This window comes from Poecilia reticulata, linkage group LG23 (assembly GCF_000633615.1).
Source record: "Poecilia reticulata strain Guanapo linkage group LG23, Guppy_female_1.0+MT, whole genome shotgun sequence".
Classification (NCBI taxonomy): Eukaryota; Metazoa; Chordata; class Actinopteri; order Cyprinodontiformes; family Poeciliidae; genus Poecilia; species Poecilia reticulata.
In genome coordinates, this window is record NC_024353.1 from 2148119 (window position 1) to 2173260 (window position 25142).

The following is a 25142-nucleotide window of genomic DNA, read 5'->3' on the forward strand; positions in this document are numbered from 1 at the left end:
TTTAGTTTGTGTCACTATGTTGTTTTTTTGACATTTTAAAATGTGTAACTGTTTGTTTTTTCACATCATACTTTAGAATTTATCGTTTAATGTCATGCTTGACATCATCGTTTCGTTTGTGTAACTGGTTGTTTTTTGACATCATGGTTTATAATTTCTCATTTTTGAAAGTTTAGTTTGTGTCACTTTCTCTTTTTTTTGACATCAATAGTTTAGTTTGTATAATTTTGGTTGTTTTTTGACAGTTTAGAGTTTCTCTTTTCATCCAATTTTTGACATCATAGTTTAGCATGTGTCATTTTCTCATTTTGGACACTACACTCACCTGTGTTTTTTAATATATTTTCTTTTCAGTACAACTTTTGGCTGTTAATCTTCAGGAAGTAAACACTCTTCCCTCTTTCTAACAGTTCTTCATCGTTCTGTTGATCATCCTTTTGGCTGAACTGATCCTCCTCACCCTCTTCTTTGTCTACATAGAAGAGGTAAAACGTGACTCCTGCCCTCTGTGCTTTGTTTGTGTGCATTACCCATAATCCTCACACCGTTTCTCTTCCCAGGTGAGGGAAAACGCCAGACAGGACCTAAAGGAGGGGCTGGTTCTGTACAACACAGAGAACAATGCCGGCCTGAGGGATGCGTGGAACACCATACAGAGAGAGGTAGACCACCCAAGTGAGGAGGTTTGTTTTTATCTCTGTGGTTTCTTTTTCCTGAACTGGTTTCCTCCTCTGTAGTGGAAGTGCTGTGGCGTGACGAACGCAGACGACTGGTCCAGGGTCATGCAGGAGAAGGTCGTTCCAGACAGCTGCTGCCAGCAGAGTCACCTGAACTGTGGCCGCAACGCATCGAACGCCTTCTGGATAGAAGTGAGATTAACTAACTACAGTTTTTATGATCAGGTTTTCTTCTTTTTCATGATCTGGTACATTGGAAAGCAAAATAAATCACACTAAGAGAAGTAAACAATTATTTATACATGAAGGTATTTATTGACGATGCTTTATCAGTAACATTTTGATGAAAAGAAATCACAAGAATAAAGTTCTGACTTCCTGCACCCCAAACGTAACATTTTTTTTCACATTGCAGTTCGTCACTGTTGGTCAACATGAGGGTTTTTAGCATCTCAGCTCAGTTTAGGTTTTTTAGAGTACCGTGTACAAATGTAGTACTCTGAGTGATATTTTTGCATTAACTGAAAGTTTTCACTCATATTAATTTATTTTGTTTAACTGAGCCATTTAAATCACATTCCAGAAGAACAACATGCACTTCCCACATGGATGTAGATCCAGTCCCAATTCACCTGGAAGGAAAAACAGAACAAGAATTAAATTTTCATGAAAGTGTCATTGATTAACTCAAAGGTTTTCTGTATTCAGGGCTGCTATGATAAGGCGGAGCAGTGGGTGGATGCTAACAAACACCTGCTGGGAACCATAGCCATGTGTGTGTTGATCATACAGGTGAGAACATTAACTTAATTATGAAACTTCATGTCAAATTTATCAATTTACTAGAACAGAATATAACCAGAACCAATTGATATAAATCTTCTCTATTGTTGTTGCATGTAATGATTGAACATCATCTCTTTCTTCCAGCTGCTGGGCATGGCGTTCTCCATGACCCTTTACCAACAGATCCACCGAGCCGGGAAGAAATACGAAGCTTAACTGGTTCCAGATCAGCTCTGGTACTCAAACCTTCATAGTTTAGAAAGCCAGTTAACATGTTTGCCACTGTTACTTTTACTTAATCTATGCACTCAAATATTCTGTTTTAACATCATCTAAAATAGTTTTTTATTCCTTTTAATAAGCCTCGACTGAAAATGTATGGATGGTAGATCAGGTTTAAATCCCTGCCTGTGGAAAGTGATTATTAACTAAAATGTTCAATAAAGGCTAATAATCACCAATCTGAGGTTTTTCTTTATTTCTGCTGATTTTCTCAGAATTCTGAGATTAAAGTAGATAATGAGAATCTAGAAAAGAGATCTAGATAATCTAGAAAATATCTAGATATCTCTAGGTAAAATCTAGAAAACATCTCGAGATAAAAATCTAGAAAAGAGATCTAGATAATCTAGAAAAATATATAATCTAGAAAAGAGATCTAGATAATCTAGAAAATATCTAGATATCTCTAGGTAAAATCTAGAAAATGATGTATATATAATCTAGAAAACATCTCGAGATAAAAATCTAGAAAAGAGATCTAGATAATCTAGAAAAATATATAATCTAGAAAACATCGAGATAGAAATCTAGAAAATATCTAGATATCTCTAGGTAAAATCTAGAAAATGATGTATATATATAATCTAGAGAACATCTCGAGAAAAAATCTAGAAAATGAGACAAAATAGATATCTCTAGGTAAAATCTAGAAAATTATGTCTCGATGTATATATAATCTATAGAATATCTCTAGGTAAAATCTAGAAATCAGAATTCTGAGAAGTCAGAACTGCTTTATTTTCCCAGTGATCCTAATCCTATCTGTGACCAAACTATGCAGTCAGTGTGCCTTTAAATCTCCAGCTTTTTCAGCCAATCAAAACACAATGGTAGGATTTAACTTTAATTTTGTGCCAAATGTACAAATATGCTTACATAAAGCAGCAAAACGGTTTTTTCTATCACTATTCTTACATTTTAGAAGTGAGACTGTGGAACTTTCAAACTGAAAAAGTTGGTAAAAAATTAAATTACCTAAAATGCACAAAGTAAGCAAGAATATTCTTGGGCTACAAATTCCAAGTGTTGTCTTTTTGTATAAATCCAACCAATTCGTTTGGGCTTTTCTGCAGCTGATTGAGATTTAAATACACATCACTGACTATTGTTCATTCACAGATATATGCACTCAATTTGGTGGCAGAGATAAAACCAGCAGTTTTTTTCTGAAAGCTGTGGTTTTATTTTTAGACGTACCTCTGCTGGGAGTTCCTTCGGGGTCAGAGGTCAAGGGTTTTGTCGTTATCGTACACGATGTTTCCTCTGACGACGACGTAGCGGATGAGCTCCTGATGTCCGCCCAGTTGGTAAATCAGGTGCTCCCACCTTCAAACAGCAGAGAAAGTCTTAAAACTAAAGACCGACGTTTGAATTTGTTGACTTTAAATGAGTCCAGGATGAAAACCCTAAAATCAGCTCCAATTAGGGGTAAATGATTGAAACCATTTGTTTTTCCAGTGTAGTTTTAAAAATCACCAAGTTGTAGCTCCATTCATTTAAAAAATGGAGATTATTTAAATTGGTAGGATTCCCATCATTTACCCACTAAATTTACAATACGGTTGACATTAAACTCAATGTCGGCCAGTTTTGCTGTTTGAAGCATCTAAATTCTATTCCATCTTGATGCTGATTTAAGTTGAGAACGTTGGCGCCATACATTGAGATCTTAAACAGTCATTATTTTTTTTAGAAAACATATAAATTGGCCTTAAATATGTTAAACACAGGTCTTACATTTTATTGTTTAACAGAGCAATTACACAATTAAACATATCAGCAGGATATTTTACAATTTCAGTGTCAAAAACCAGCATTTTTTTTGGCTTGACGTTTTTTTCCAGACATACAGTGAAAATGTCAATTTATGTCCATTTTGGCCTTCCATACTCAACCGCCTCAAGTCGCAAAAGCCAATGATGTAGGCGTGGGAGAAAAGTCCCATGAGAAGAAAAACTACATAGAACATGAGACTAAATATTCCTGCCAGAACAGTTAAGATCTGATATTTACGTATAAGGCTTTAGATGCATCGCTGACATCCTGGATAAACTTCGGAGAGTTTATTTACCGTGTTGCGTTCAGGATCAGCAGGTCTCCGTGTTTGTTCACCTCCAGGGATCCGTGCGTGTCGGAGCGGCCGAGCGCGTACGCGGCGTTGATGGTAGCGGCAGCCAAAGCCTCCGTCATGGACATCCTCATGTTGACGCAGGCTAGATGCATCACTACCGGCTGAAAATAAAACATTTTCATGAGGAGAACGGGTTGAGACGGACAGGAAGCTAGCAGCGAGTTCTGACCATGGAGCAGCAGTAAGCGTTGGGGTTGAAGTCGCTGCCGAGGGCGACGATCACGCCTGCCTCCAGCATGTCTCTGGCCCGAGGCTGAGGCAGCCTGAGGGCACAGAAACATCCATGAACTACAAATCCCAGGAGCAGAGAGCGCCGGGTCGCTGTCTCAGTACCGCAGGATGTAAGCCGTGGTCGGGAGGAGGACGGCGGCGGTTTTCGATTTCGCCATGGCGACGATCCCTTCGTCCGTGACCTCCTCAAGATGGCTGATGGCCAACGCTCCGAGGTCCGCTCCCATCTGAGACACAGCAGCAGCTTGTTTTAATGAATAATCCATTTAAAAAAATAAACTTTTGATGAATCAGGGCAGAAGAAAAACACGTTATTCCACTCAGAACTCCTCAAGTGGCAAAGTTATGATCTGTCCCTGCATTTTAAACAATAAAATATTTATTTTATTTGCCAATTTCCATTTTTTATGCATTTCTAATATTACATAAAAAAGCTTAAGTGATTACACAAATCTGCAGCATGTTTAAATTTTTATTCAGAATAATCTATTATTAAAATAAATGTTAGCTGCAGTCTTATTTAGAAATGGAAAAACTTGACACAAAACATATAAATACATTTTGCAATTAAGAAAAACAAAACTCAGTAAATATGACCTCAAGTTTTAGCTTCACCTGGTTCAAAATTTATAAAGAAAATTTCTTGGGCATCTTTCGCCATCCAATTATTAATCGATCAATTCAAAAATAAACAAATCAGCCCAACGCTGCAGACCCTTTGCTACAAATGGTCAAGTAATTGACCTTTGCAGCGTTCATGGGATGCAGCTCGTCTCCATGGAAGTTGATGTTCAGCCCCATTTCTTTCCCAGCCAGCAGGACGGCGCGCGTCGAGTCCAGATCAAAAACTCCCTGCTCACAGAAAACGTCGATGTTCTGGACCTTCAGTCTCCCGGCCGACATCAGCTCCTTCAGCCGAGGAAGCTGAACCTGCAGGACGTCCTCTGTGGCTTCTGCCACCGTTTTCCCCCTGAGGGACAGAAACACGGCCTGCGTTACATTCAACCCATCATTTCAGCATAACTCCAAGCTTTTTGTGCATAAATTTCATATTAACTGCATAGTTGAAAATAAATGTACACTGTAGTTTTCTATAGTGTTTTAGCAAGTGGAGCCATAAAATTGTTTAATCTGGAGTTTGATCGATTTATTATTCTTCCCCCAAATTGACAGATTAAATATGTCGCAGAATGTTTAACTTTTAAATGATTATTGCGAAATTTTAAACTGTTAACTATATGAAACAAGCCAAACCTGTCACAATAAGCAATGAAGATGGCCTCAATAATTTCCTTCTAATGATTAATATGGTTAAATTTGTTTTCAGACATTAAATAAAAAAATTATTTTTATTTCTCTTGCATTTATTGCTTTATTTTGGATATTTAAAATGTCTTACAGTTTGAGTGTTAATTTTTTTTTTTACAAAATTAAAGTTTGTTGAGGGCAAACTTGCATTATTATGCCGATGTCAATATATTACCTGAAAATTGTTTCTAAATAATATTGTCTATCACAATAATAACTGGGACAATTTATCATTAGGTCCCAGAAGTTATTGCAATAGACGATAATATTGTTGTTTTGAGAACATTTTCAATTCCATTCTCAAATATCAATGAACTTTTAACACTGGAAAACATTTGAAATATCCAAAATAAATAAACAAAACAACAGAAACAATCAATAAAGTTAATTATGAAGTCTTTGTAAACAAAACTGTCATTTAAAAAAAAAGGACACATTGACACCAAAGCACCAGACTATCAAAACAAACGTCCGGTATTCTACACCGACAGAACACCGGTGTTACACCGCATTCTGTGACCACCATATATTATGACGCTGCGGCATTTTAACACTATGCTACGCCCAAAACGGAAACTTCGCAAGCAGCAACAAATAATAAAAACTAACATTTGACCATTAATATTATGGAAATATAGATAATCACAGAATATGACAGCGCTATTGTGACCACAATGTAACTTATAGAAGAACATTAAATACTTAAGAAGTGGCGTTAGTATTTTAAGGATTCTTACTTGGGCACAGCGTGGGCTCCACAGTAGGTGGAGGAGATGCTGATGGGAAGCGATCTGCTCGCCTCCTCGATCACCTCCAGCATCTTCAGCTCCGTCTGGAGCTCCAGGCCGTATCCGCTCTTGCACTCCACCAGGGTGGTTCCGGCTCGCTGCATCCGCTGCAGCCGGCTCCCCAGGGAGGACAGCAGGTCGGAGGCGGCGGCGGCTCGAGTGTGCTCCACCGTGTAGTGGATTCCTCCTCCGGCGCGGTGCACCTCCATGTAGGTGGCTCCGGCTAGCTGCAGGACGGAGGTGTTCACCATCTTTAAGCGGTTTCTACAAGTTTCACCAGCTCGATTTTTATTTTTAAGCCATTTTTTTTATTTAATATGTGTACCATCACATGGGTTGGGGCAACAGAAGTAGCCAACTGGAGATAAATTTACTCTTACCCATGATGGACGCAAAAGAAAGCTAACTAGCTAGCAACTATATATTGGCAGCTAGTTAGCAGTAGCTTCAACCGTTTGGAATCCCAACGGAAAGATTCCTAAGCCTCCCCTTCAAATTAAATATTGGAGTCAAATGTTTGTGCAGCAGAACAAAAATTGTTTATGCCGCCATAATTTTAAAGATATTAATACATGTTTCCTCATCAAAGGTCAACCAACCGGTCCACATACAGAATCAAACGAAACACGGTGTCAATGAACCGTGCTACATTTGTTCAGCCGTTAGAATTTTTACAGTTAAAAACAAAAGTTTGCAGAGGTCACCAGAAATCCACCACCGCCACAGATCAACAAAACCAAACAAAATTGATAGAAATTAATTCTGCTTTGTTTGTGAAGCTAAAATCTTTATAGCACAGTTGCTTGACCAACAGTTGATTGGGGTGGGGCCGATTGACCTCTGACGACCTCTGGAAACATTTATTAATATCTTTAAAATAATAGCAGCACATACAAAAAACATGCTGCACAAACATAGCACAAATGTTTGTTAAAGCAAGTGGGGGGCAGCTTCACTACGGTGCTACTATAGAGGGAAAAGGGGGGGAAAAAGCTATCTAGCAAGGCTACATTAGCCGCTAATTAGCGGTAGCCTGAAGTCACAGGACACTAAAGATTTCTGCCCACAAGATTAAATAGTCCTGTCACACAAAATGAGAGTGATAATTAAACAAAATGTTTTTAAATTAATTATTTTAAAGCCTTATTTTTATGAGTTTAAGACTTTTTGAGGATGTGTGGACACCCTGCATAAAGCTGGAGACTAAACAAAAGGATTGGTGAATATGTATTATTTGGGACTAAAATAATAAATATTTCACTGCATTTCCTTATTCATGTTTATCCAGATCTGGGAAATAATAATAATCCAGTTCTAGATTTCCCAAGAAGCTCTGAATGAAGCTGTGGGAGTGAACAGACTCGGTCAGGATGTTTGTACCTTCATTGCAAACTCATGAACTCTGTCTCCGGCCCAGACTGGGTGAGTGTGAGCATCAACAAGCCCTGAAACAAAAGAACCAGGAAAACAACTTCAGTGCTTTTTATTGTAATAAATGAAATCAGTTTCAGTTTCCAAATATAATTTTTTCTATTTTTGTTTTCCAGATATGTGTTTTACAAAGTAAACTGATTTTTGAGTTAAATTTCACAATGTTTATGCTCTCTGTATATTCCATATACATCATACACCAAAAGATACGGAGAGGAAAAAGATTTTATGTCAGATGTTATTTCCTCTTAATGTGGAAAAAAAAACAGTTTTTAGTACTGAGAATAAAATAAAAATACTAACGGGTTAATGCTAATCGTTAACAGTTATTGTCCTCTCTAATTGGTAGATGTGTTTTAAATACAATACTTAAAAGTTTCCAATTAAATTCCCACTTTTCAGCTTTCTAATTTAAACTGAACCTTCTTTACTTGACTTGGAGGCATTTTTACATTAGTCTCATGTCTAAAGATGTTTAATTTATGGCCTCTTCAAATAGATTTAAGACATAAATATAAGTTAATAAGTTATCAGGAAGGGGCATTTTAGTTACCCTTAATACATGCATAAACTTTAATAAAGCACTTTTAACTGTTAGAGTTTGAACATTTTCCAGTTTAAGGTCTGAAAGTTTCATTTATTAGACGGATGCAGCAAACTGCAGCCGATACTCACCAGGAAGAACACACATCCCTGCAGCATCGATCACATTATCGAAGGAGGACTCAGAGTACCGAGCACTGATGGTTTCTGCAGGACCCACAGCTTTAATCACACCATCACTGCCAGGAGAAATAATTCACATAAATTAAAAACTAACTATTTTAAAGACTGCAGCTGAGGTGGAAGAAGTCATGTGTAAAAATCTTGGGTCATCCCTCATTTATTTACACATTTCTTCCACTAAATGAGGTCATGACTCAGACTGAAAACACCTTCAGACACTTTGGAGATCTGATAATATGAAGAGATTAGGGTTGGTGTAAAACTTTTGCACAAAACTCAAAGTCTAACTTTAAAACTGTAATTAGGAAATGTACAAAAGTTGGCTCTTGGTTGCAGTTGGTCACAATCTTAAAAAAATATTCCAGTGACCTTTGATGTAATTATCAACAATATCCAGCAGAGGGCGCCACCGGACCAAAAAAAAGAGCAACATTACAATCTGGCCTCATGTTGGACAAATAAATAACTTTCTACCTCAAACAGCAGCTTTTATCATCACTTTCATAAAATTAAAAATCATTTTTGAATTCTTTTTGTGAAATCTCACCTGCTGACAACAATGCTGGCGTTTTCGATCACACTCAGGTTGTTCATCCCATGCCTGGTCAGAAACTTCTCCCCGTTGTTGCAGATTAAAACCACCTGCTTGGCATTTTTCACCAGCAGCCTGTGATTTCTGGACATTTTCCCTCTTCAAAAGCAACGCTCAGACTACTTTAGGGTGGAAACGAGGCAAATATTTACCAGAGAGAGAAGAGGTCAAAGTGCACAGAGAGATGGGCGGGCGGAGCTCCAACCCATTAAGATTCAGAGAGAAAGAGAAAAACAAAAAGGACACAAATCCGCTTTAGGAAATGTTACAATAATCGTTTTATTGTTTCTGCAACGCAACACGCAAACAGGCATCGTAGTAAAAATCAAAATTTGTTTCACATGGTGAAAACACAAACACACGTCAACTCCACCACCGGGTACAACTACAAAAACATCATCGTCACTCTCTCATTTCTCCATCTTCCTCCTCCTCTTCCACACCTCGGATGTACAAGACATTGTTGCATCTGTGGAGGGAAAAATAAAAAAAGAAAGTTCAAACACTTTGTCCAGCACATTTAATTGTTAACAGATGTTGGTTAGGATTCCTGTTTTCTGCTACAACAAAAACAGTCTTGAATTTAATGCTCCCTCATTTTTCCCATTTTTAAAAGTGGCTAACAAATATTAGCATCCAAGTTGTGATTGCTACATAAAAAATCCTCAACACTCTGATCCAACTCAAAACAACAACAAAATGTTTCAGTTGCATACATTTTTTATTAAAATTTGTTTCTTCCAACGTGTTTCAGGGTCAGATTGTGGCAGTAAAATGTTAATTTTTTACACGTCATTTTCAGAGCACATCCATGTGAATAAACCGCGACGCTAATGCAATAAAAAACTGTTTCCATACCTGATCAGCACTTCACCAAGATGCCCCGCCAACGCTCCATCAACGTACTCTTCTGTGTTCGCCAACTGGTGGAAATCATGCATAAAAAAGGTCAAAAGGTTTTAGTGGATCAGGATGTTTTTGTTTTGTTTTCTTCCTCCTGTTTGAACACAGTCATTTCCTGTCCTGCGTCGGCCATTTTAAAAGCATCGCAGAGTAAAACAAACTCTGTGTGGCAAAAATTTACCAAGAAAGTTACTAAATGAAAGTTTACTTGGATATTAAGATCAGACAAAAACAACTCTGCCAATATTTCTCTCATTGATTTTTATCATCGCTGCAAAATTATAATTGTTTTCAGATTTTATTGATGTTAGAGATGTTCTTCACAGAAATAACCACATGAAAATCAAGTTCAGTTCATAACAACGAAGAAGAAAAGCTTTGGTAAGCAGTTACTAATTTATTTTAATTTTTTTAAATTATAAATTTATTCAAATGTGGATCAAAACGTAGGTGATTTTGCAGCGCCCCCTGCTGGATTTTGGGTAAAATACAGTGAAGAATTATTGAGCAGGTGTAAATTTTGTTTTTGGTTTAAATGTTTCATAATTTGATCTTGATTTATTTTCCTTTTTATTATTGTTATTATTATTATTCTTTGTGTAGCTTATAGAAGATGAGCATTAAATGAGGACCCAAGTCACCAAGTGGAAACTAACCTCTGGCCAATAACATTTAAAAAAATAATGTTACAAAAATGTTTCATTGTGATTTATTTTCCTACCAATTCAACAACAAACTAAGCAGGAAATATTTTACTTTGAAAATATATAGTAGATTTAAAAATAAAAAAATCTGGGCTTCATATATATATATATATATATATATAATGTTTAATTCTCAGCAGTAAGAACAAAGCTTAGGTAACTCTTCAAGCCAAATTTGTTGCATATAAAATCTTAATAAATTAAAGCAGATCAGTGATTCGTCTCATTGCCTGTTGCATCAGTATGACTACAGTTTCCACAACAAATACTTCACGTTCAGAGACAACATAACATCTGCAAAATATATTTACTCTCATTTCTAGATTTAGTTTGCATTTTCTCAGGTTTGAAGAACAAATATTAAGAAAATATTTAGGCAGGTGCCTAACTCTGCCTAAATATTTTGTTCTATGTAAAAAATTATGTTAAAGATCAAATTTTACAACTTGAAATTTTAAAGGATACTGAAACATTTAAGATGCATTTTTTCTTTCATAGCCAGAGTTTTAAAAAATTATGTTGACAAATTTCTGTTATTCAAAACCAAAGTTGGTTCAATGAGCTGCAGTATCAAGCAGGTCTTACTTTATGCTGTAACACGTCTGATAAAGTTCAGAAGCTTATTTACGTTCTGTAAATCCTGCTTGGATCAAACATCACAATCCAAGTAAGATACTGACATCTGAAAATATTGTTTGGAATCATTAGGTTCAGATTCTCACATTGTGAGTAATATTTAGTGTCAGGAAGAGCTCCGAGTTGTTCCCACCTGCATGTTCATGTATCCATCCACAGATACCAGGTAGCCTTTATACTCCATCCCCCACTTCAGCTTCACCATCACAGGTTTTCCTGTCAGGCCGTTGAGGAAAGGCTTCGGATTCAGAGGTAAACTCTGCAGGAAATGAAGAAACAGGAAAGAAAACTTTAGTTTACCACAAGCTACCAGTGAAAATAGAGGCAAAACAAAGACAGTGACATATTTTATGGTTTAGAAAGTAACAGGAACACTTATTTTCTAAACCAGATGTCACGAGTAGCAACTTTATGCTTTATAAAGCTTTTATTCTACTTGTGGTAAGAGGCTTTTTAAAAAATCCTAATAGAAAATCACAGGCGGCTTGACATCCTGATAGTGCAACATTTAGCTATAGTAGCTCCGTCTTTTTCAAATGAACCAATACACCTCCGTGCAACGTCATTAAAGTCTATTAAAGAAATTCTGCTTTTCAATAAAATGATTGCATGTAAATAGAGAAGGCAGAGGCAAACACGACTATTTAAACAGTTTGACTAATTGTGACAGCTTTATCGCTTTGGTCGAAGTTATGAATGAGAAGCTAACGATGCTAACGCTAAACAAAAGGAAACACACAAACAGGAAGAACGCTACGTCATATCCATGAAGTTTAAAAGCCGCGCTAAGAGTTTACTCACCATATTTATTTCTCTTCAATAGTTAATCAAACGCTAAAGTAGAAAATTCGATATTTTCGTCACAGTAACGTTTGGGTTCAAAAAACTAGCAGCACGCTTTGCCGCCGGCAGGAAGTACGTCACTGCTCATGCCGAGACAGTCTTCCTGTTTTTTCTTTTTCGCACCGCCACCTAGCGGTCAGCTATGCGCACACTCAACTAAAAAGAGAACGGCACAAATGAGAATTATCTTAAAACATTAAAACTAAAAAAGTGGGGAAAATGAAATAAAATAAAAATATTTAAGTCTTTTGACTATCTTTTTATAATGTACTAATTAAGTTTGGAGTGTCATATCTATTGTTATCTTGTCATATTTATAGTTTTCCACAATCACCAGTCAATATATTTCTGATTTTACAGTTTTTGTAAATGTTCATGTTTCGGCACTAAATGTTTCTATTGAATTTAATCATCCTTGGCTTAAAGCAGCATCTTCTTCCGACTTTTTAATTTATCCTTTTTGTTCCATGGTGTTATTGTAATCTTTAATAATCTTTATGCATTGTGTTACTTTTCTATTCTCTTCCATTCTATCCTACACCGTTTCGGTTTATTGGGTTCTATTACAATCTGTAAACATTTAGTTTTCCTCTGTTCTAATTTCTTGTATAAAACTGTGTTTGACAGTAAGATGTTTAGCGAAATGAAAACTGAGTTAAGGCATCTAAAATATTTGATATTCACCTGAGATCTGGATCGTGCAGGTTTTGTCTCTGCAGCTCTTTTTTTTTTTTTCTTTAGAGACATACATCATCATATGGTAATTGCACTTTTTTCCCTGCTATGAAGAGTTGATCCATTACTGACGCACATGGACAAGTTGAAACCAGCTAAGTAAATAAGGTAAAATCTGATTTTACAGGAACAGGTGAGTTCTTTCAGAAACATTCCTGCGAAATTGGTCTGGCACTTTCTTAACATGTTTGAAATGCTTCTAACGTTACATCACTAGACTTATTTACTTAAGTTTCCCCTAATTATCCCATCCATCAGGGAGTCTGGTTTCGACAATCTGACAAAACAGTTTCATAATTTCACTAAAAATCTGAGAAATAGGCAATACATGCCAATATACAAACAGTTTAAATACCTAAAAGATTTGTGAATTTACTATAAATAGACTGATTTAAAGAGATTAAAAACAGATTATCAAGATGAGCAAATGTTTTTTAAAAGATTCATATAACAGAAATGAAAAAATATACTAAACAATATATTAAAATAATCAAAGCTTTCACATACATCGTAAAAAAAAAACAAAAAATACCATCTCTAATTAATGGGAAAATACCAGCAGCTGTGGTTGCTGAAATTTAACCGCATTTCTACTGAATTTTACCACATTTTACCGACTTTTACCAGATTTTACTGTATTTATACGGTATAAATCTGACAACCATACTGCTGGTAGTTCAACAAAAATTAGAGATTTTTTTTTTTTACAGTGTATGACCATTAGGAGGCTTAAAATGACCAATTCAAAATCAAAACATTATTGGAAAATGATCTCAAATAGAGTGAGGATATGATCCTAACTGGGAAAGACCTGAAAAGAAGGAAAAGCAAAAACCTCCCATGCAGCTGCTCAGTGGTCGTTAAAAAAAATACTTTTTTTTTTTACGTTTATTGTTCATGAGCTTCCCAAGACAAGCTATTCCGGGATTTAAGCCACGGCTCTTTAAAACAATATGGCCTCAGTGTCATAAGATTCCCAGTCATTGTCTTGGCATCGACTCCAAGCCTTTCGTTTGTTGACGTCACCATTTGGAAAGAATCGACTTTGTTCAGGGAGCGAGTGGGAATTTTCCAGTCTGCTGCCTGATGCAGCTTTGAAGCCTGCAGAGGAGCGCCGAGCCTCTGGAGCCGCTGAACGGAGGACGAGCTGACGAACCCGACCATGTGCAAAACCTTCACACACTTTTGGTTCAAGTCCAGCGGAGAATGAAAAGTTACACAGTAAAAAATCAACAGCAAGATTTATTTCATCTAGCCTCTCATATAAAAATATGTGTTGGCTGTTCATTTTTCAAAGTTAGTTTTTAACTAACGTATCCTTGCATTTATAAATGTCAAAGGTCCAAACTAAATATCTAGTTTGCAAACTAAATATTTAGTTAGAAAGCTAAATATTTAGTTTGCAATCTAAACTTTTAGTTATTTAATTCTGAGCTAAATATTTAGTTTTCCAACTAAATGTTTAACTTCCAAATTAAATATTTAGTTAGATAACTAAATTTTTAGTTTGCAAGCTAAATGTTTAGGTCCCAAATAAATATTTTATATAGATTTTAGTTTCCCAACTAAATATTTAACTCCAAATTAAATATTTTACAAACTAAATGTTTATCCTCCTAGCTAAATATTTCATTTGACAGTTAAACGTTTATAAACTAATAAGTCTGTTTTCTTTAACAGGCTAAAAAATTATTTCTTGTACAGTGTAACTTTACAAACGGCGTTTAATAGCCGAGCAGCTCAATTTTTTTTTTTTTTTGGATTACAGTAAATATAAACTATAAAGTTGATCAGCAAACCTGCAGGCGGTTTGGAGAGAAAATGTCTCCTTGAGGGGGAGCGGGACCACTGACTGAACACAGACAAACAGAACCGAGGAAACAGGTGAGATAGTTTAGCTTGGCTCACTGCTTATTGGATACGGGTCACATCCGCAGAAAACGGGTCACGCTCCGATTACACAAGCTGAAGTTTGGATACAATTCCCGAACGCCAGGGGGCGCTTTAATGCTTACTGACTCGGAAAAGTCCCAGCAAATCCGCTTTTGCGTCAATTATTGAGAGCAGACGCTCGTGTGGAAAACAGAACTTGACGTTTCCACGTTGCCTGTTTATGTCACTGGCTTTCTACGGACAGCAACATTGTCAACAACAAAGGAGGTGATTGGTGCTCAGCAGAGCGATCAATCGGCGCTCCGCTCAGTGCGTCACTTTGTGAGACAATTAGTCAGGAAATGAGGATACAGAAATCAGCTTTTCACTGGGAATTCACATGGCGGTCCAAAACTGAGAGCACTGCAGGGAATTACACAACTGTTTATGTAATAAAGTGTCCTAATTTGGATCGACACCAGACACAGCGGCTATTGCGACTACAAACTTCAATTTGTAGCTCAGTTTACCCGCAATCATCACTGCACCTTTATTAAAATATATAATCTAATGAGCTTTGACAGCTTTATTGTTTTGTAGCACTGGAGGAATTACATGTATTTATCAAGAGAAAAGCAACAGAGTCACTAGAAGCACCAAAAACTACTGTAAAATATCAATTGTAGCTTTCAAACACATCTGATTAGATGATTATCAATCATCTAATATTTAAAAATTACATAATCAGACAGAAAATAATAAAGTTAAGTGGAAATTTTGGTATTTTAGGGACAAAAATGTAAATTCATATAAGTAACAAAAAAACAAAATCAGGCAAAATATATATTTTTCTAAATCAGTTTCTTTCAATAAAAAAAAAACATTAAACTTTAATAAAAACTGCAGTTGTGTGTCTGTATCTGGTGAATTTTTGGTTAAAACATGTTTGTTCTTCAATCAGTGGGTAGAAAATCCAGAAGTTTAACTCAAGAGTAGAAATACTTCATAAAAACATTACCCACGTAAAAGTAAAAAGTACTGCGTAGTAAAAGAACATCTTAAAAAATAAGTTACTCAAATAAATGTAACTGAGTAAATGTAACTAGTTCCAACAACGCAAATAAAATAGATTAGTTTGTGGTTACAGTGTGACAAAATGTGGACAAACCTAAATGAAAGCTCCACTAAAAGCGGTTTGAATCGTAAATCGGAGTGTTTCTTTAAGCAGGATAATAAGAAAAAAACGCGGAGGGAGAGAGGCGGAGCTGCAGCGCCGCTGTCACCAAACAAACCCTCCGCGTCTGTGCGCTCCTTAGAAATAGATGACCGGGCGGCGGAGTCAGACTGCGGGGAGATGAACCACGCTGCGGGTCTGAGAGCTGCAGACGAGCCGATTCATCCCTCCTCCTCCACCTCTTCCTCCTCCTTTGCGGGTCTCCTTCTCTCTCTGCGGGACGGCACGCAGCGTCCGGGATCATGTTGTTTTCTCCGAGCGCTGCGTTATTATCGCCTCATTGGGTCGCTGCTGAGTGAAAGAGAAAGTCCACACTAGATCTGAAGAACTTCTTTTTTTTTAAATTATTGTTTTATATTTTCAAGATATTTGCATGGTTTTCCGTCTGGTTCAGTTCTCTCTGGATTATCCTGCGAGGAGATATGCTGGTTTTATTTCTGATCAGCCTGGCCGTGTTGTCAGACGCAGGTAAGTCCAATTATTATGTCACAAACTAGTGCAATCAGCCACTCAAGTAACGAATACTGCCATGTAAAAAGCTTCTGGTGTTATAATAAATCAGTGTAAGCTGATTTTGAGGCAGGTTTTGAGGTTTTCCAGCTTGAGCTGCAGGTTCAGGACAATAAATCCAGCGGAACCTGACACTGTGGCCCTGCAGGGGGGTCACGGAGCGTCTGGAAGGCGTCTGAATGCTGCTCATCCCTCTCTATAGCTGCCAAACTTTATCTGTGTCAGAGTCCACGCTGGCTGCAGTCTGCGGCAGGCAGGTGCACAATGCCTCCATTATCCGGTTTTGCAGAACATTTCCGATGGAGGTAAATCACTTGACTTGTGTACATAGACACAGTGAGTCAGACTGTAACTCTGCTCTGCCTCGCAGGAATATTCATACCCCCATAAAGTCACATTACAACCACAAACCTCTATATATTTTTAATTGGATTTTCTTTTTTTTTTGCATCTGAAAATCTGCATTTAGTTCCCTTCACTTTGGTACCAGTTGTGGCACCCAAATGCAAATAAAAAATGTTAAAAATTTGGCAAAAATGGGCACATTTTGTAGTGGTAAGTATATTATACTATTATTTTGTAGAAAGTTGGGCTGCTATGAACATGCACCAACTTTTAAACCATCCATTCATTGCTTGGCTAAATACAGCAAAGATTTAAAAGAAAATTGTTCCAAATAAACTAAAAACATTAACCAAAAAAAGCCCAAAAAGTTACACAACTGTAAGTATTAGGGCAAATATGAGCAAATTAAACAGTTATGTTGCTTAATGTTCATTCAAATATTAAATGTTTAAGTTATTGTTGTGAATTTAAAAGAGAAATAATTTGCAATTAGAGTATTTTTGCATTTTTAATTTAAGAAAAAGATAAACTTGGTGAATTTGGTCCTTGGTGCAAGAAATTTGGACCAAGTGTAAAATCGAGTGCAACCATTTGCCTTTAGAAATTATGTCATTGATTGAGTCCATCTTTTTTATGACCAATTTTAAAAATATTGTGTGGCACCTTGAAAAAACAAAAACAATGGAGAAAGAAACATGGTGGTGAAAGAATCATGCTATGGGGGTGATTTTCTTTTTCAGGAAGAAGGAAGCTGATGGGAAGATTGAAAAAGTTGTAATGGAGAAAATATGAACTAAAAACATTTGCATAGATAAGAATGGTAGCTATGCTAACGCTAAACCTCAAAGCACGTAACAACAGCAGAAGGTAATATAAAGGTAACTGCTAAACAACTTTTTTCCAAAAGCCAACACTAAACTGCTACACTCTTCAAAAACTTTGCAGAAGCTAACGCTAATCACATAAATGTTAACCCGAGTGGAAGCTAACGCTGAACCACTAAACATATAATAAAATTAGCAGAAGCTAATTTTAAACTGCTACACTCTTAAAAACTTTGCAGAAGCTAATGCTAATCACATAAAAATGAGTGGAAGCTAACGCTGAACCACTAAGCATATAAAAGAAAATAGCAGAAGCTAACGCTAAACTGCTACACTCTTAAAAACTTTGCAGAAGCTAATGCTAATCACATAAAATGAGTAGAAGCTAATGCTGAACCACTAAGTATATAAAAGAAAATAGCAGAAGCTAACGCTAAACTGCTACACTCTTAAACTGTGCAGTAGCCAACACACTGATCACATAAAACATTAGCAGAAGCTAACGCTGAACCACTAAACATATAAAAGAAAATAGCAGAAGCTAACGCTAAACTGCTACACTCTTAAACTGTGCAGTAGCCAACACACTGATCACATAAAACATTAGCAGAAGCTAACGCTGAACCACTAAACATATAAAAAAATTAGCAGAAGTTAACACTAAACTGCTAATGCACGGGACTTGTTTAGCAGAAGCAAATCGTAAACTGTTAAACACAAAAAAACTAGCCAAAGCTAATGCTAACCGGGTCACAGTCTGTGTGCCACATCTTCATCTCCTTCTAGTTGACGACTGGTGTGAGACTCGCAGACAGTTTCAGTTTCAGCATCTAGTTTTGCTTCCTATTGTTACTTCAAAGCTGCATGGATAGGATGACCAAAGTCGAAAATGTCAGAGTTCATCCAAATCATGGAAATGGGTGACATGTTACAGAAGTAACTGGTTTAAAAGGATCAAAAACTGTAGCCATCTTGAAGAATATCATGCTTGAAATGGCTTATTGGAAATATAAAAGTATAAAACCAGAGCGGTGAGCATACAAATTTTATGCTTACTGAAATGATCCTCCAGTATCAAGTCATTCTGATTTTTTCAGGTTTTGTACCAGGAGACAGTCGGCCCAAGGCATATGCAAATTAAGCAGCTGCTTAGGGCCCCCAAAAGCACAAAATTAGCATAACATATGTAAATATATTTAAAACAACACTAAAAAACACAGACAAAATGCAATTACACATGAAAAAATGATTTCTTGTTTTTATAGCTGTTACACAAGAAAAGGTTAATATAGTTCTTGTTGGGGAAATGTAAGGTAACTAACATGTTCGCTTGTTTACTATAAATTTACTGCTCATCATCCGAGTTACTTTAAGATAATTAAAATACACTTAAAGACCAATTTGCATCACAAAATCCTTTTTTTTTAGTTTGCCAAAATCAACAGCCATAATAACATTGGTATCATGTAAGCTAAATACGAATGATGCTAATGATAGTAGGCAGGTTACACACATAGAGTAACCTAGGAATGATGAAGCATTTAGTGTTGACTTGTTGGTATGCTGGGCCTCAAATGAAAATCTGCTGAAGGCCCCAAAAAAGGCTTGTGCCAGCCCTGCCAATAGAAAATGGACCATATTGTGGTTCTGTTTGTAATAACTCTGTAAGTTCAGCTGTTTGGGGTACAAAACCTCCTCTACTTTGATGTGAAGTCTTCATTTATTCCTCTACCCAGGAGTTTCGGTGGAGGCGTTTCGAGCCGGTGTGGCTCCCCGCTGTGAGAGCAGGGCCTGCAACCCCCGCATGGGAAACCTCGCCTTGGGTCGGCGGGTTCTGACTCAGTCCGTCTGCGGAAACAACGGAACAGAGCTGTACTGCTCCTACGCCGAACCCAACGCCAACCCGGCCTGCAGCGCCCCCAAGTGCTCCAAATGCAATGCCGCGCAGCCCTTCCTGTCCCACCTGGCCGGCGCCATGTCCGACTCGTCCTTCCGCCACCCCAACACCTGGTGGCAGTCTGCGGAAGGCGTGGAGTCCGAGACGGTCCAGCTGGACCTGGAGACGGAGTTCTACTTTACGCACCTCATCCTCGTGTTTCGCTCACCCCGGCCTGCCGCCATGACCCTGGAGCGCTCGCAGGACTTTGGCCGAACATGGAGGATGTTGCAGTACTACGCCAGTAACTGCAGCGCCACCTTTGGGCTGGAGGAGGGAAAAGCAGGCAGAGGGAAGGATGGAGCCGGCTGCACCTCGAAGTACTCTGGCGCTTATCCCTGCAGCCGAGGAGAGGTGAGGTGAAACTGTCAAGACTTTTCAGAAAAAATAGCTCATCCGTGCATTTACATGTTTCCAAAAGCTTTTGATAACTTTAACCTAGGCCTGACACAGTAACAAATTTTACAGGACAATAAATCATCTCAGAATTTATCGCGATAAACAACAATATTGCTGATTTGAGACCACTTTTAAGTGAAATAATGGTACACAATCTAAAAAATTAACAAACTTTAAAGTCTAACATTCAACAGTATTCGATATTTAAAAAATATTTTAATATATTTTAATATATTTTAAATATCGAAAATAAACAAAACAAGCAAAGCAACAGCTAAAATGTAAATGAACAAAAAACAGCTATTTAGGACTAATCCACCAACCTGAAGCCGTTTCGTCCGGTCTGTAGTAGAAAGAGGAGAAAGCAACACCAGAAAAACAAACATGCAAATGGAAATGATCAAGCTTGTTTTATCTTGTGATTTATTGCTAATTGCCACAGGTTTAGACCGAAGTGTGCCCACATTTGCTGGTGAAACACAAAGGAGAATAGGTTGCTGCACCCTGAGCTGTTTAGTACTAACATTTAATGTGAAAGTTTGGAAACTAAAAGCAACATCCGTCTCAAAAATAGTTTAGAAAATAAACTAAAAAATGTTGCTCTTGTTTCAGAGCTCAGAGTCATCAAATGCTTCAATAGACCAAACCTGGTCCAGGTTCCAAACCAAACTGAAAAAAGTTTGTTTTTTCATAGGGCTGAAACGATTAATCGTGATTAATTTTGGAATAACTGGAGTATGCAGACTCCAAGAAAGGGTGTTTGCTAAAAGAACATTCAGCGCACTAATTAAACTGAAACTGTACAAACGTATGTATACATTTTTAGCAAATTGCCTTTTTTGAGTCTTTTTTCAGTCAACGATTACTAGATTACTAAATTACTAAATTAGTTGATTATTTCAATAATTGATTAATCACGATTAATCGTTTCAGCACTAATATATATCGACTTAATCATCATGAAGAGCCAGATTTTTTTAATCCCGTTGCATCAAAACCCCTTAAATATGTGAAGACAGTTTTTCCCTCTGGACTCAATGACTGACCAGATTTAAATCCGGTGCTGAAATCCGACTTTTCCTTCACTCCAAACACATGCAGCTTGTCAGGAGGCAGGTGGAGAGGGGGGGCGGAACCACACCTGCAGAGAAAATGCTGGAGGTGTGTCAGCGTTTTCCAACAACCTCTGAAAAAAAAAAAGCTCCACTGATGAGATAATTTACATGTCGCGTGTGGACGGTAATCCCGGCTGCAGAATCAGCGATTTTCCCGTGTTGGCTCAGTTACCGGAAAAGTCAGGCTACAGGCGAGCGGCGTAGGAAGCAGAGCGAGAGCAGAGCCAGGTGATTGAGAGCTTAATCGGCACGCTTTGACTGCGGCGCTGCAGAGCTTCCTGAGATCCACTGATGTTTAATTGGAAGCGTGTGAGTCGGGAGCAGCTCTGCAGCTGCTGTGGAGCCGGGCGGTTATTTCTGCAAACCGTTTCTGACAGCTGCTGGAGCGCCGTGTGTAAACAGCATTTTGTTTTCCTCCCATGGTTTGTGGCTTTCTTGTGTTAGTGAGAGCCAGTTGTGCAGGGAGCCTGACCTTTGACCTGTGACGCCTCAGCTGATGAGCCAGATCTTAGAAGAGGTCAGGCAGCGCTCCGACGGACCAGCTGTTTTCTCCTGCTGCTCAGCTGGCCGCTCTTTCTCCACCTCTGTAATTAGGCTTCACCCCTGAACCTGAGGCTCCAGAGCAAAACCAAGACAGCTGCACAGATTCTTTACACCACGGAGGCCGTTTACCTCGTTCATACACGGCAAACACACACAGTTTACCAAGTTAGCACACTGGAAACAAGACAAAACTAAGTTACAAGTAACTTTTCAGCAAGATAAAGGAGCTTGTTTTAAGTGTGATCCTTAATATTGATAACGTACTAGAAGGCCTGTCACGATAAATTCTGATGTATGATAAATTGTTCCAGAATTTATCGCGATAAATGATAACTTTTTTGTTTTGGTACCATTTTTAAGTGCTGTAGTGTAATCAAACTTTAAATGCTAATGAACATTTAACACTGGAAGAGATTTTAAACATCAAAATACATAAAACAACAAATAGATTATGACGTCTCTGTAAATAAAAAAATTACTATATGAGACACAAATCAGCCGACTGACGACTTTCATAATTCAGTTTTTGGTAGAAAGAGAAAAAACCATAAATCATGCCAATCAAAATTATTGAGTTTGCTTTAACTGATCATGTGATTAATTGATTTATTGATTATTTTGACAGGCTTACATGCTGGTACTATGGGAAAAATACATTTTTTATATAAGTGAACTACATTTTCTTTTCATCAATTTTAAGAAGTTAGTTACTTAAAATAATCTCATAAAAGTTACTTGCAAGCTACTTTAGTCTAATCTCAAGTGAACTTGGATATTTGCACTAGAATCTAAACCAACGGTACTGAACGTTTTGTGTTTTTACAGTGTAGCTGCTAACAGATTCAGGACATTGCTTCCAGGAATATTTGTCTGATTTGCTGAACATCTCCAAACCAAAACTCAGAGCAGATATCACTGCCATCTTGGAAATCTTTGCCGTCGCTCTCTCAACTTTGTGCTTCGTCACAAATCACCTCGACAGTCGTCTCCGTCTGCTCCACCCGGCAGAAGGAGACGGGTGGAGCACTTCTTTTCTGCAGTTTTGAAGGGTTGACCCAAGGTGCTTTAGCTCATCCAGTACCTCTGCAGTCTTCAGTCTCACTTTTACAAAGATAGTTGTTGGTTTTACTGAATTTAGTTTTGCAATACATACTGAAGAAATACTAGCTTGTTTATCTAATATCTCTTTGGAGAATCACATCAGAAGAGCGAATCCACAGAATCCTTGATAATACAGTAGAAAATATGGTTGTTATAAAATCTAACTGGTACCAGAACCAAAGGGCTCCAGAGCTGTTCTGAAAAGCAATACCAGATTCTCAATAAACGGGTTTCTATCAGAAACAGAAGAGAACAAGTATACTTTCAAGATGTTGGACATGGTTTTCTTTAATACTTGCAGCTCATTTCTTTTTAAAGGGGACCTATTATGAAAAGTTCACACGTTGCACATTTTTTCTACATCCATTTGGTTTTCTACTGCTTCTAAAATCAAACAAAATGCTTAAAAAAACCACCCAACCGTTTTATGGCAACAGATTAATGTTTTTTGGTGTCTGGAAAATGAGCTATTTCAAAAACTTTCCAAATGTGACGTCACAAATCAGCAGCCTCAGGGTTTCCCTTAGTGTATTATAAGCCTGGCGGGCCACCAGACTGTACTTGTGCCCCCACCACTAGGCTTAGCATTACTTATTAATTTTTTTAAAAATATGATGTTTGCATTTTTTAAGACTTTGTAATTGGTGTTCAGATATTAATCTTCCAATAACACATAATTATCAAGGTATAATTCAAAATTTCCTGTCAACTTTAAACATTTCTTAACTCAAAAACACGCGAGCTGCTGTTTTTGAGTGGTTGGTCCTAACCACCAGGTTTAGCAAGTTTTCTGGAGGAAACCTTGCGCCTGGCAACCCCAACCTGTTACCTAGCAACCCAAGCAGAGCTCCAGCCCGTTTGGTTCGCTAGTTTTACCGCTGTACAATGGCTGATGGAAAAGACAAGTATTTTGTTGTTAACTTACTATCCAGAAACCACTTGCTGCATTCTTGTTGGTTGTGCAGAAGGCTTCACTTTTGCTTTTCGTTTGTATAATTGTGCATCTGTTTGTAGGAATTTCTAGACATGAATGTAAACATTGAGTTTGGCGTGTTGCCAGCAGCAGCTTATTTCGATTTAAAGTGACAAGAGGTCCTAAAGCAGAACTGATCAGACTAAAATCTCATCATCTATGGATGATTTTGTGCAAAACATTTTTAGCATAGCCTATAAACTTTTCCTAACATGTTCAAGGAAGCATAGTAGGACACCTCTAAGGCTAAATGTGTAATCAGAACAATAATAGACCATGCCGTTATGCTGGTTTTGCAAAACAAAGGCTTTATCAGTAATAATTAGCTTCCACCTGCATCAACATGATTGAAAACTGACATTTTTGACCGCATAAGGAGTCAAAACGAGGCTCTGCGTGTTGTTTTTAGCAGCCATCAAAGCTCTCAGGGTTGCATGTGAGCTGCTGGGATCAGATAAGTGAGACTGGAGGTTTGGAGCTGGGTGTCGGAGAAAGGGAGGGTGGAGGTGTGGAGGGATGGGGGGTTGTAGCTCGGAGCGATCGCAGGCATTCTCGGTTTTCTGCTTCTCTCCTTTCTCTGGCGAACATAAAAGCGTGTCATCTCATGTGCTGAAAGCTTTCCGTGTTCACCTGTGAAGTGGTGAAAAGGTGATGGCGGAGAGACGGAGGGAAAGTATTCACGCGTTCATGAGGTCAGCTGTAAGAATGCAAGTGTTTGTTACGCAGTCTGACCTCCTGAGGGAAGAGAGACCAAAACTCCACCGAGTGGAGAAGTAACTCGTTACATTTACTTGAGTAACTTTATCAAAGTATTTCTACTCTTGTTTGAATAGATTTCTGGATTTTCTACCCATTGAACGAAGAAGAAACTTGTTTTTACCAACAACTCAGACACACTTTGCAGTTTTTATGAAAGTTTAATAAGTTTTTTATTTAAAGAAACTGATTTGGAGTTTTTTTCTTTTTGTTATGTTTGGTTATTTACAGACATTATTGTTATTTTTGTCCGCAAATACCAAAAATTCTTTGTATTTTGGCCCACCTGATGATGTAATTTGTAAATATTAAATGATTGATAATTTGATCAGTTACTCAGTAGTTGAGTAAACTTTTCGCCACCTGAGTGAAGTTGGCAAAAACTTCACTCAGGTTTTGTCCGATTCTTCAAATCAGACAAAACTGGTGTCAAATGTTTGTGCTGCAAAAATTTTTGTTTGTCTGATGTGCGCACGTGCGCGCGCACGCACACACACACACACACACACACACACACACACACACACACCCCCACACACACACACACACACGTTTGCGTGGCTATCTTTGTGGGGACTTTCCATTGACCTCCATTCATTTCTGCAGCCTACCCCTACCCCCATCTCAATTACAGACCTAACCAAAACTCAATTCACACCTTAGTCCTAAACCTAACCCCTGACCCAAAAGCAGCGTTTCCCCTTCGGTCCCCACAACGTAGTGTGTGTCAGGAAAATGTTCCCCACAAGGTATTACAAACA

General features: G+C 37.7%; 4 protein-coding genes and 1 long non-coding RNA gene across 6 annotated transcripts in view; 2 read left to right on the top strand and 3 right to left on the bottom strand.

Moving 5' to 3' along the window:
* Positions 1 to 1924, top strand: part of LOC103459147 (tetraspanin-9-like) — a 9450-nt gene extending 7526 nt beyond the window's left edge. For both annotated transcript variants that reach the window (XM_008400474.2, XM_008400473.2), the window contains exons 5-9: positions 411 to 485; positions 561 to 662; positions 738 to 869; positions 1386 to 1469; positions 1608 to 1924. In XM_008400474.2, the coding sequence (XP_008398696.1) occupies positions 411 to 485; positions 561 to 662; positions 738 to 869; positions 1386 to 1469; positions 1608 to 1679 (465 nt within the window). In that variant the 3' untranslated portion in view covers positions 1680 to 1924. The remainder of the gene's footprint in view (positions 1 to 410; positions 486 to 560; positions 663 to 737; positions 870 to 1385; positions 1470 to 1607) is intronic.
* Positions 968 to 9100, bottom strand: amdhd1 (amidohydrolase domain containing 1). Its single transcript, XM_008400472.2, has 10 exons — positions 8908 to 9100; positions 8310 to 8416; positions 7584 to 7648; positions 6153 to 6430; positions 4852 to 5077; positions 4210 to 4334; positions 4046 to 4139; positions 3817 to 3977; positions 2943 to 3071; positions 968 to 1309 (listed from the first exon to the last, which is right to left on the bottom strand). Exons 1-9 carry the CDS (start codon positions 9042 to 9044, stop codon positions 2966 to 2968), a joined length of 1299 nt encoding a protein of 432 aa, XP_008398694.1. The 5' UTR covers positions 9045 to 9100; the 3' UTR covers positions 968 to 1309; positions 2943 to 2965.
* Positions 9101 to 9212: 112 nt separating this feature from the next.
* On the bottom strand, positions 9213 to 12124 carry snrpf (small nuclear ribonucleoprotein polypeptide F). The gene is made up of 4 exons (XM_008400475.2): positions 11997 to 12124; positions 11329 to 11454; positions 9811 to 9875; positions 9213 to 9421 (listed from the first exon to the last, which is right to left on the bottom strand). The coding sequence occupies exons 1-4, from the start codon at positions 11997 to 11999 to the stop codon at positions 9355 to 9357; spliced, it is 261 nt and encodes an 86-aa protein (XP_008398697.1). The 5' UTR covers positions 12000 to 12124; the 3' UTR covers positions 9213 to 9354.
* A 3692-nt stretch (positions 12125 to 15816) lies between these two features.
* Positions 15817 to 25142, top strand: part of ntn4 (netrin 4) — a 30549-nt gene continuing 21223 nt past the window's right edge. Inside the window, exons 1-2 of the mRNA XM_008400477.2 lie at positions 15817 to 16347; positions 19295 to 19848. Coding sequence (XP_008398699.1) covers positions 16302 to 16347; positions 19295 to 19848 — 600 coding nt within the window. The 5' untranslated portion in view covers positions 15817 to 16301. The remainder of the gene's footprint in view (positions 16348 to 19294; positions 19849 to 25142) is intronic.
* The window catches only part of LOC103459150 (uncharacterized), a 43161-nt gene continuing 37784 nt past the window's right edge, over positions 19766 to 25142 (bottom strand). Inside the window, exon 3 of the long non-coding RNA XR_532686.2 lies at positions 19766 to 19832. This is a non-coding gene — a long non-coding RNA (uncharacterized LOC103459150). The remainder of the gene's footprint in view (positions 19833 to 25142) is intronic.

Excerpts from the sequence above, each read along its gene's own strand:
- amdhd1 (XM_008400472.2), bottom strand. The coding sequence starts at position 9,044 with ATGTCCAGAAATCACAGGCTGCTGGTGAAAAATGCCAAGCAGGTGGTT. Across the intron at positions 5,078-6,152 it reads GGAGCCCACGCTGTGCCCAA|GGGGAAAACGGTGGCAGAAG; the intron begins GTAAGAATCCTT and ends TCTGTCCCTCAG. Across the intron at positions 3,072-3,816 it reads CTGATCCTGAACGCAACACG|GTGGGAGCACCTGATTTACC; the intron begins GTAAATAAACTC and ends TGCTGTTTGAAG.
- snrpf (XM_008400475.2), bottom strand. Across the intron at positions 9,876-11,328 it reads ATGGATACATGAACATGCAG|TTGGCGAACACAGAAGAGTA; the intron begins GTGGGAACAACT and ends GATTTCCACCAG. Across the intron at positions 9,422-9,810 it reads CTTGGTGAAGTGCTGATCAG|ATGCAACAATGTCTTGTACA; the intron begins GTATGGAAACAG and ends TTCCCTCCACAG.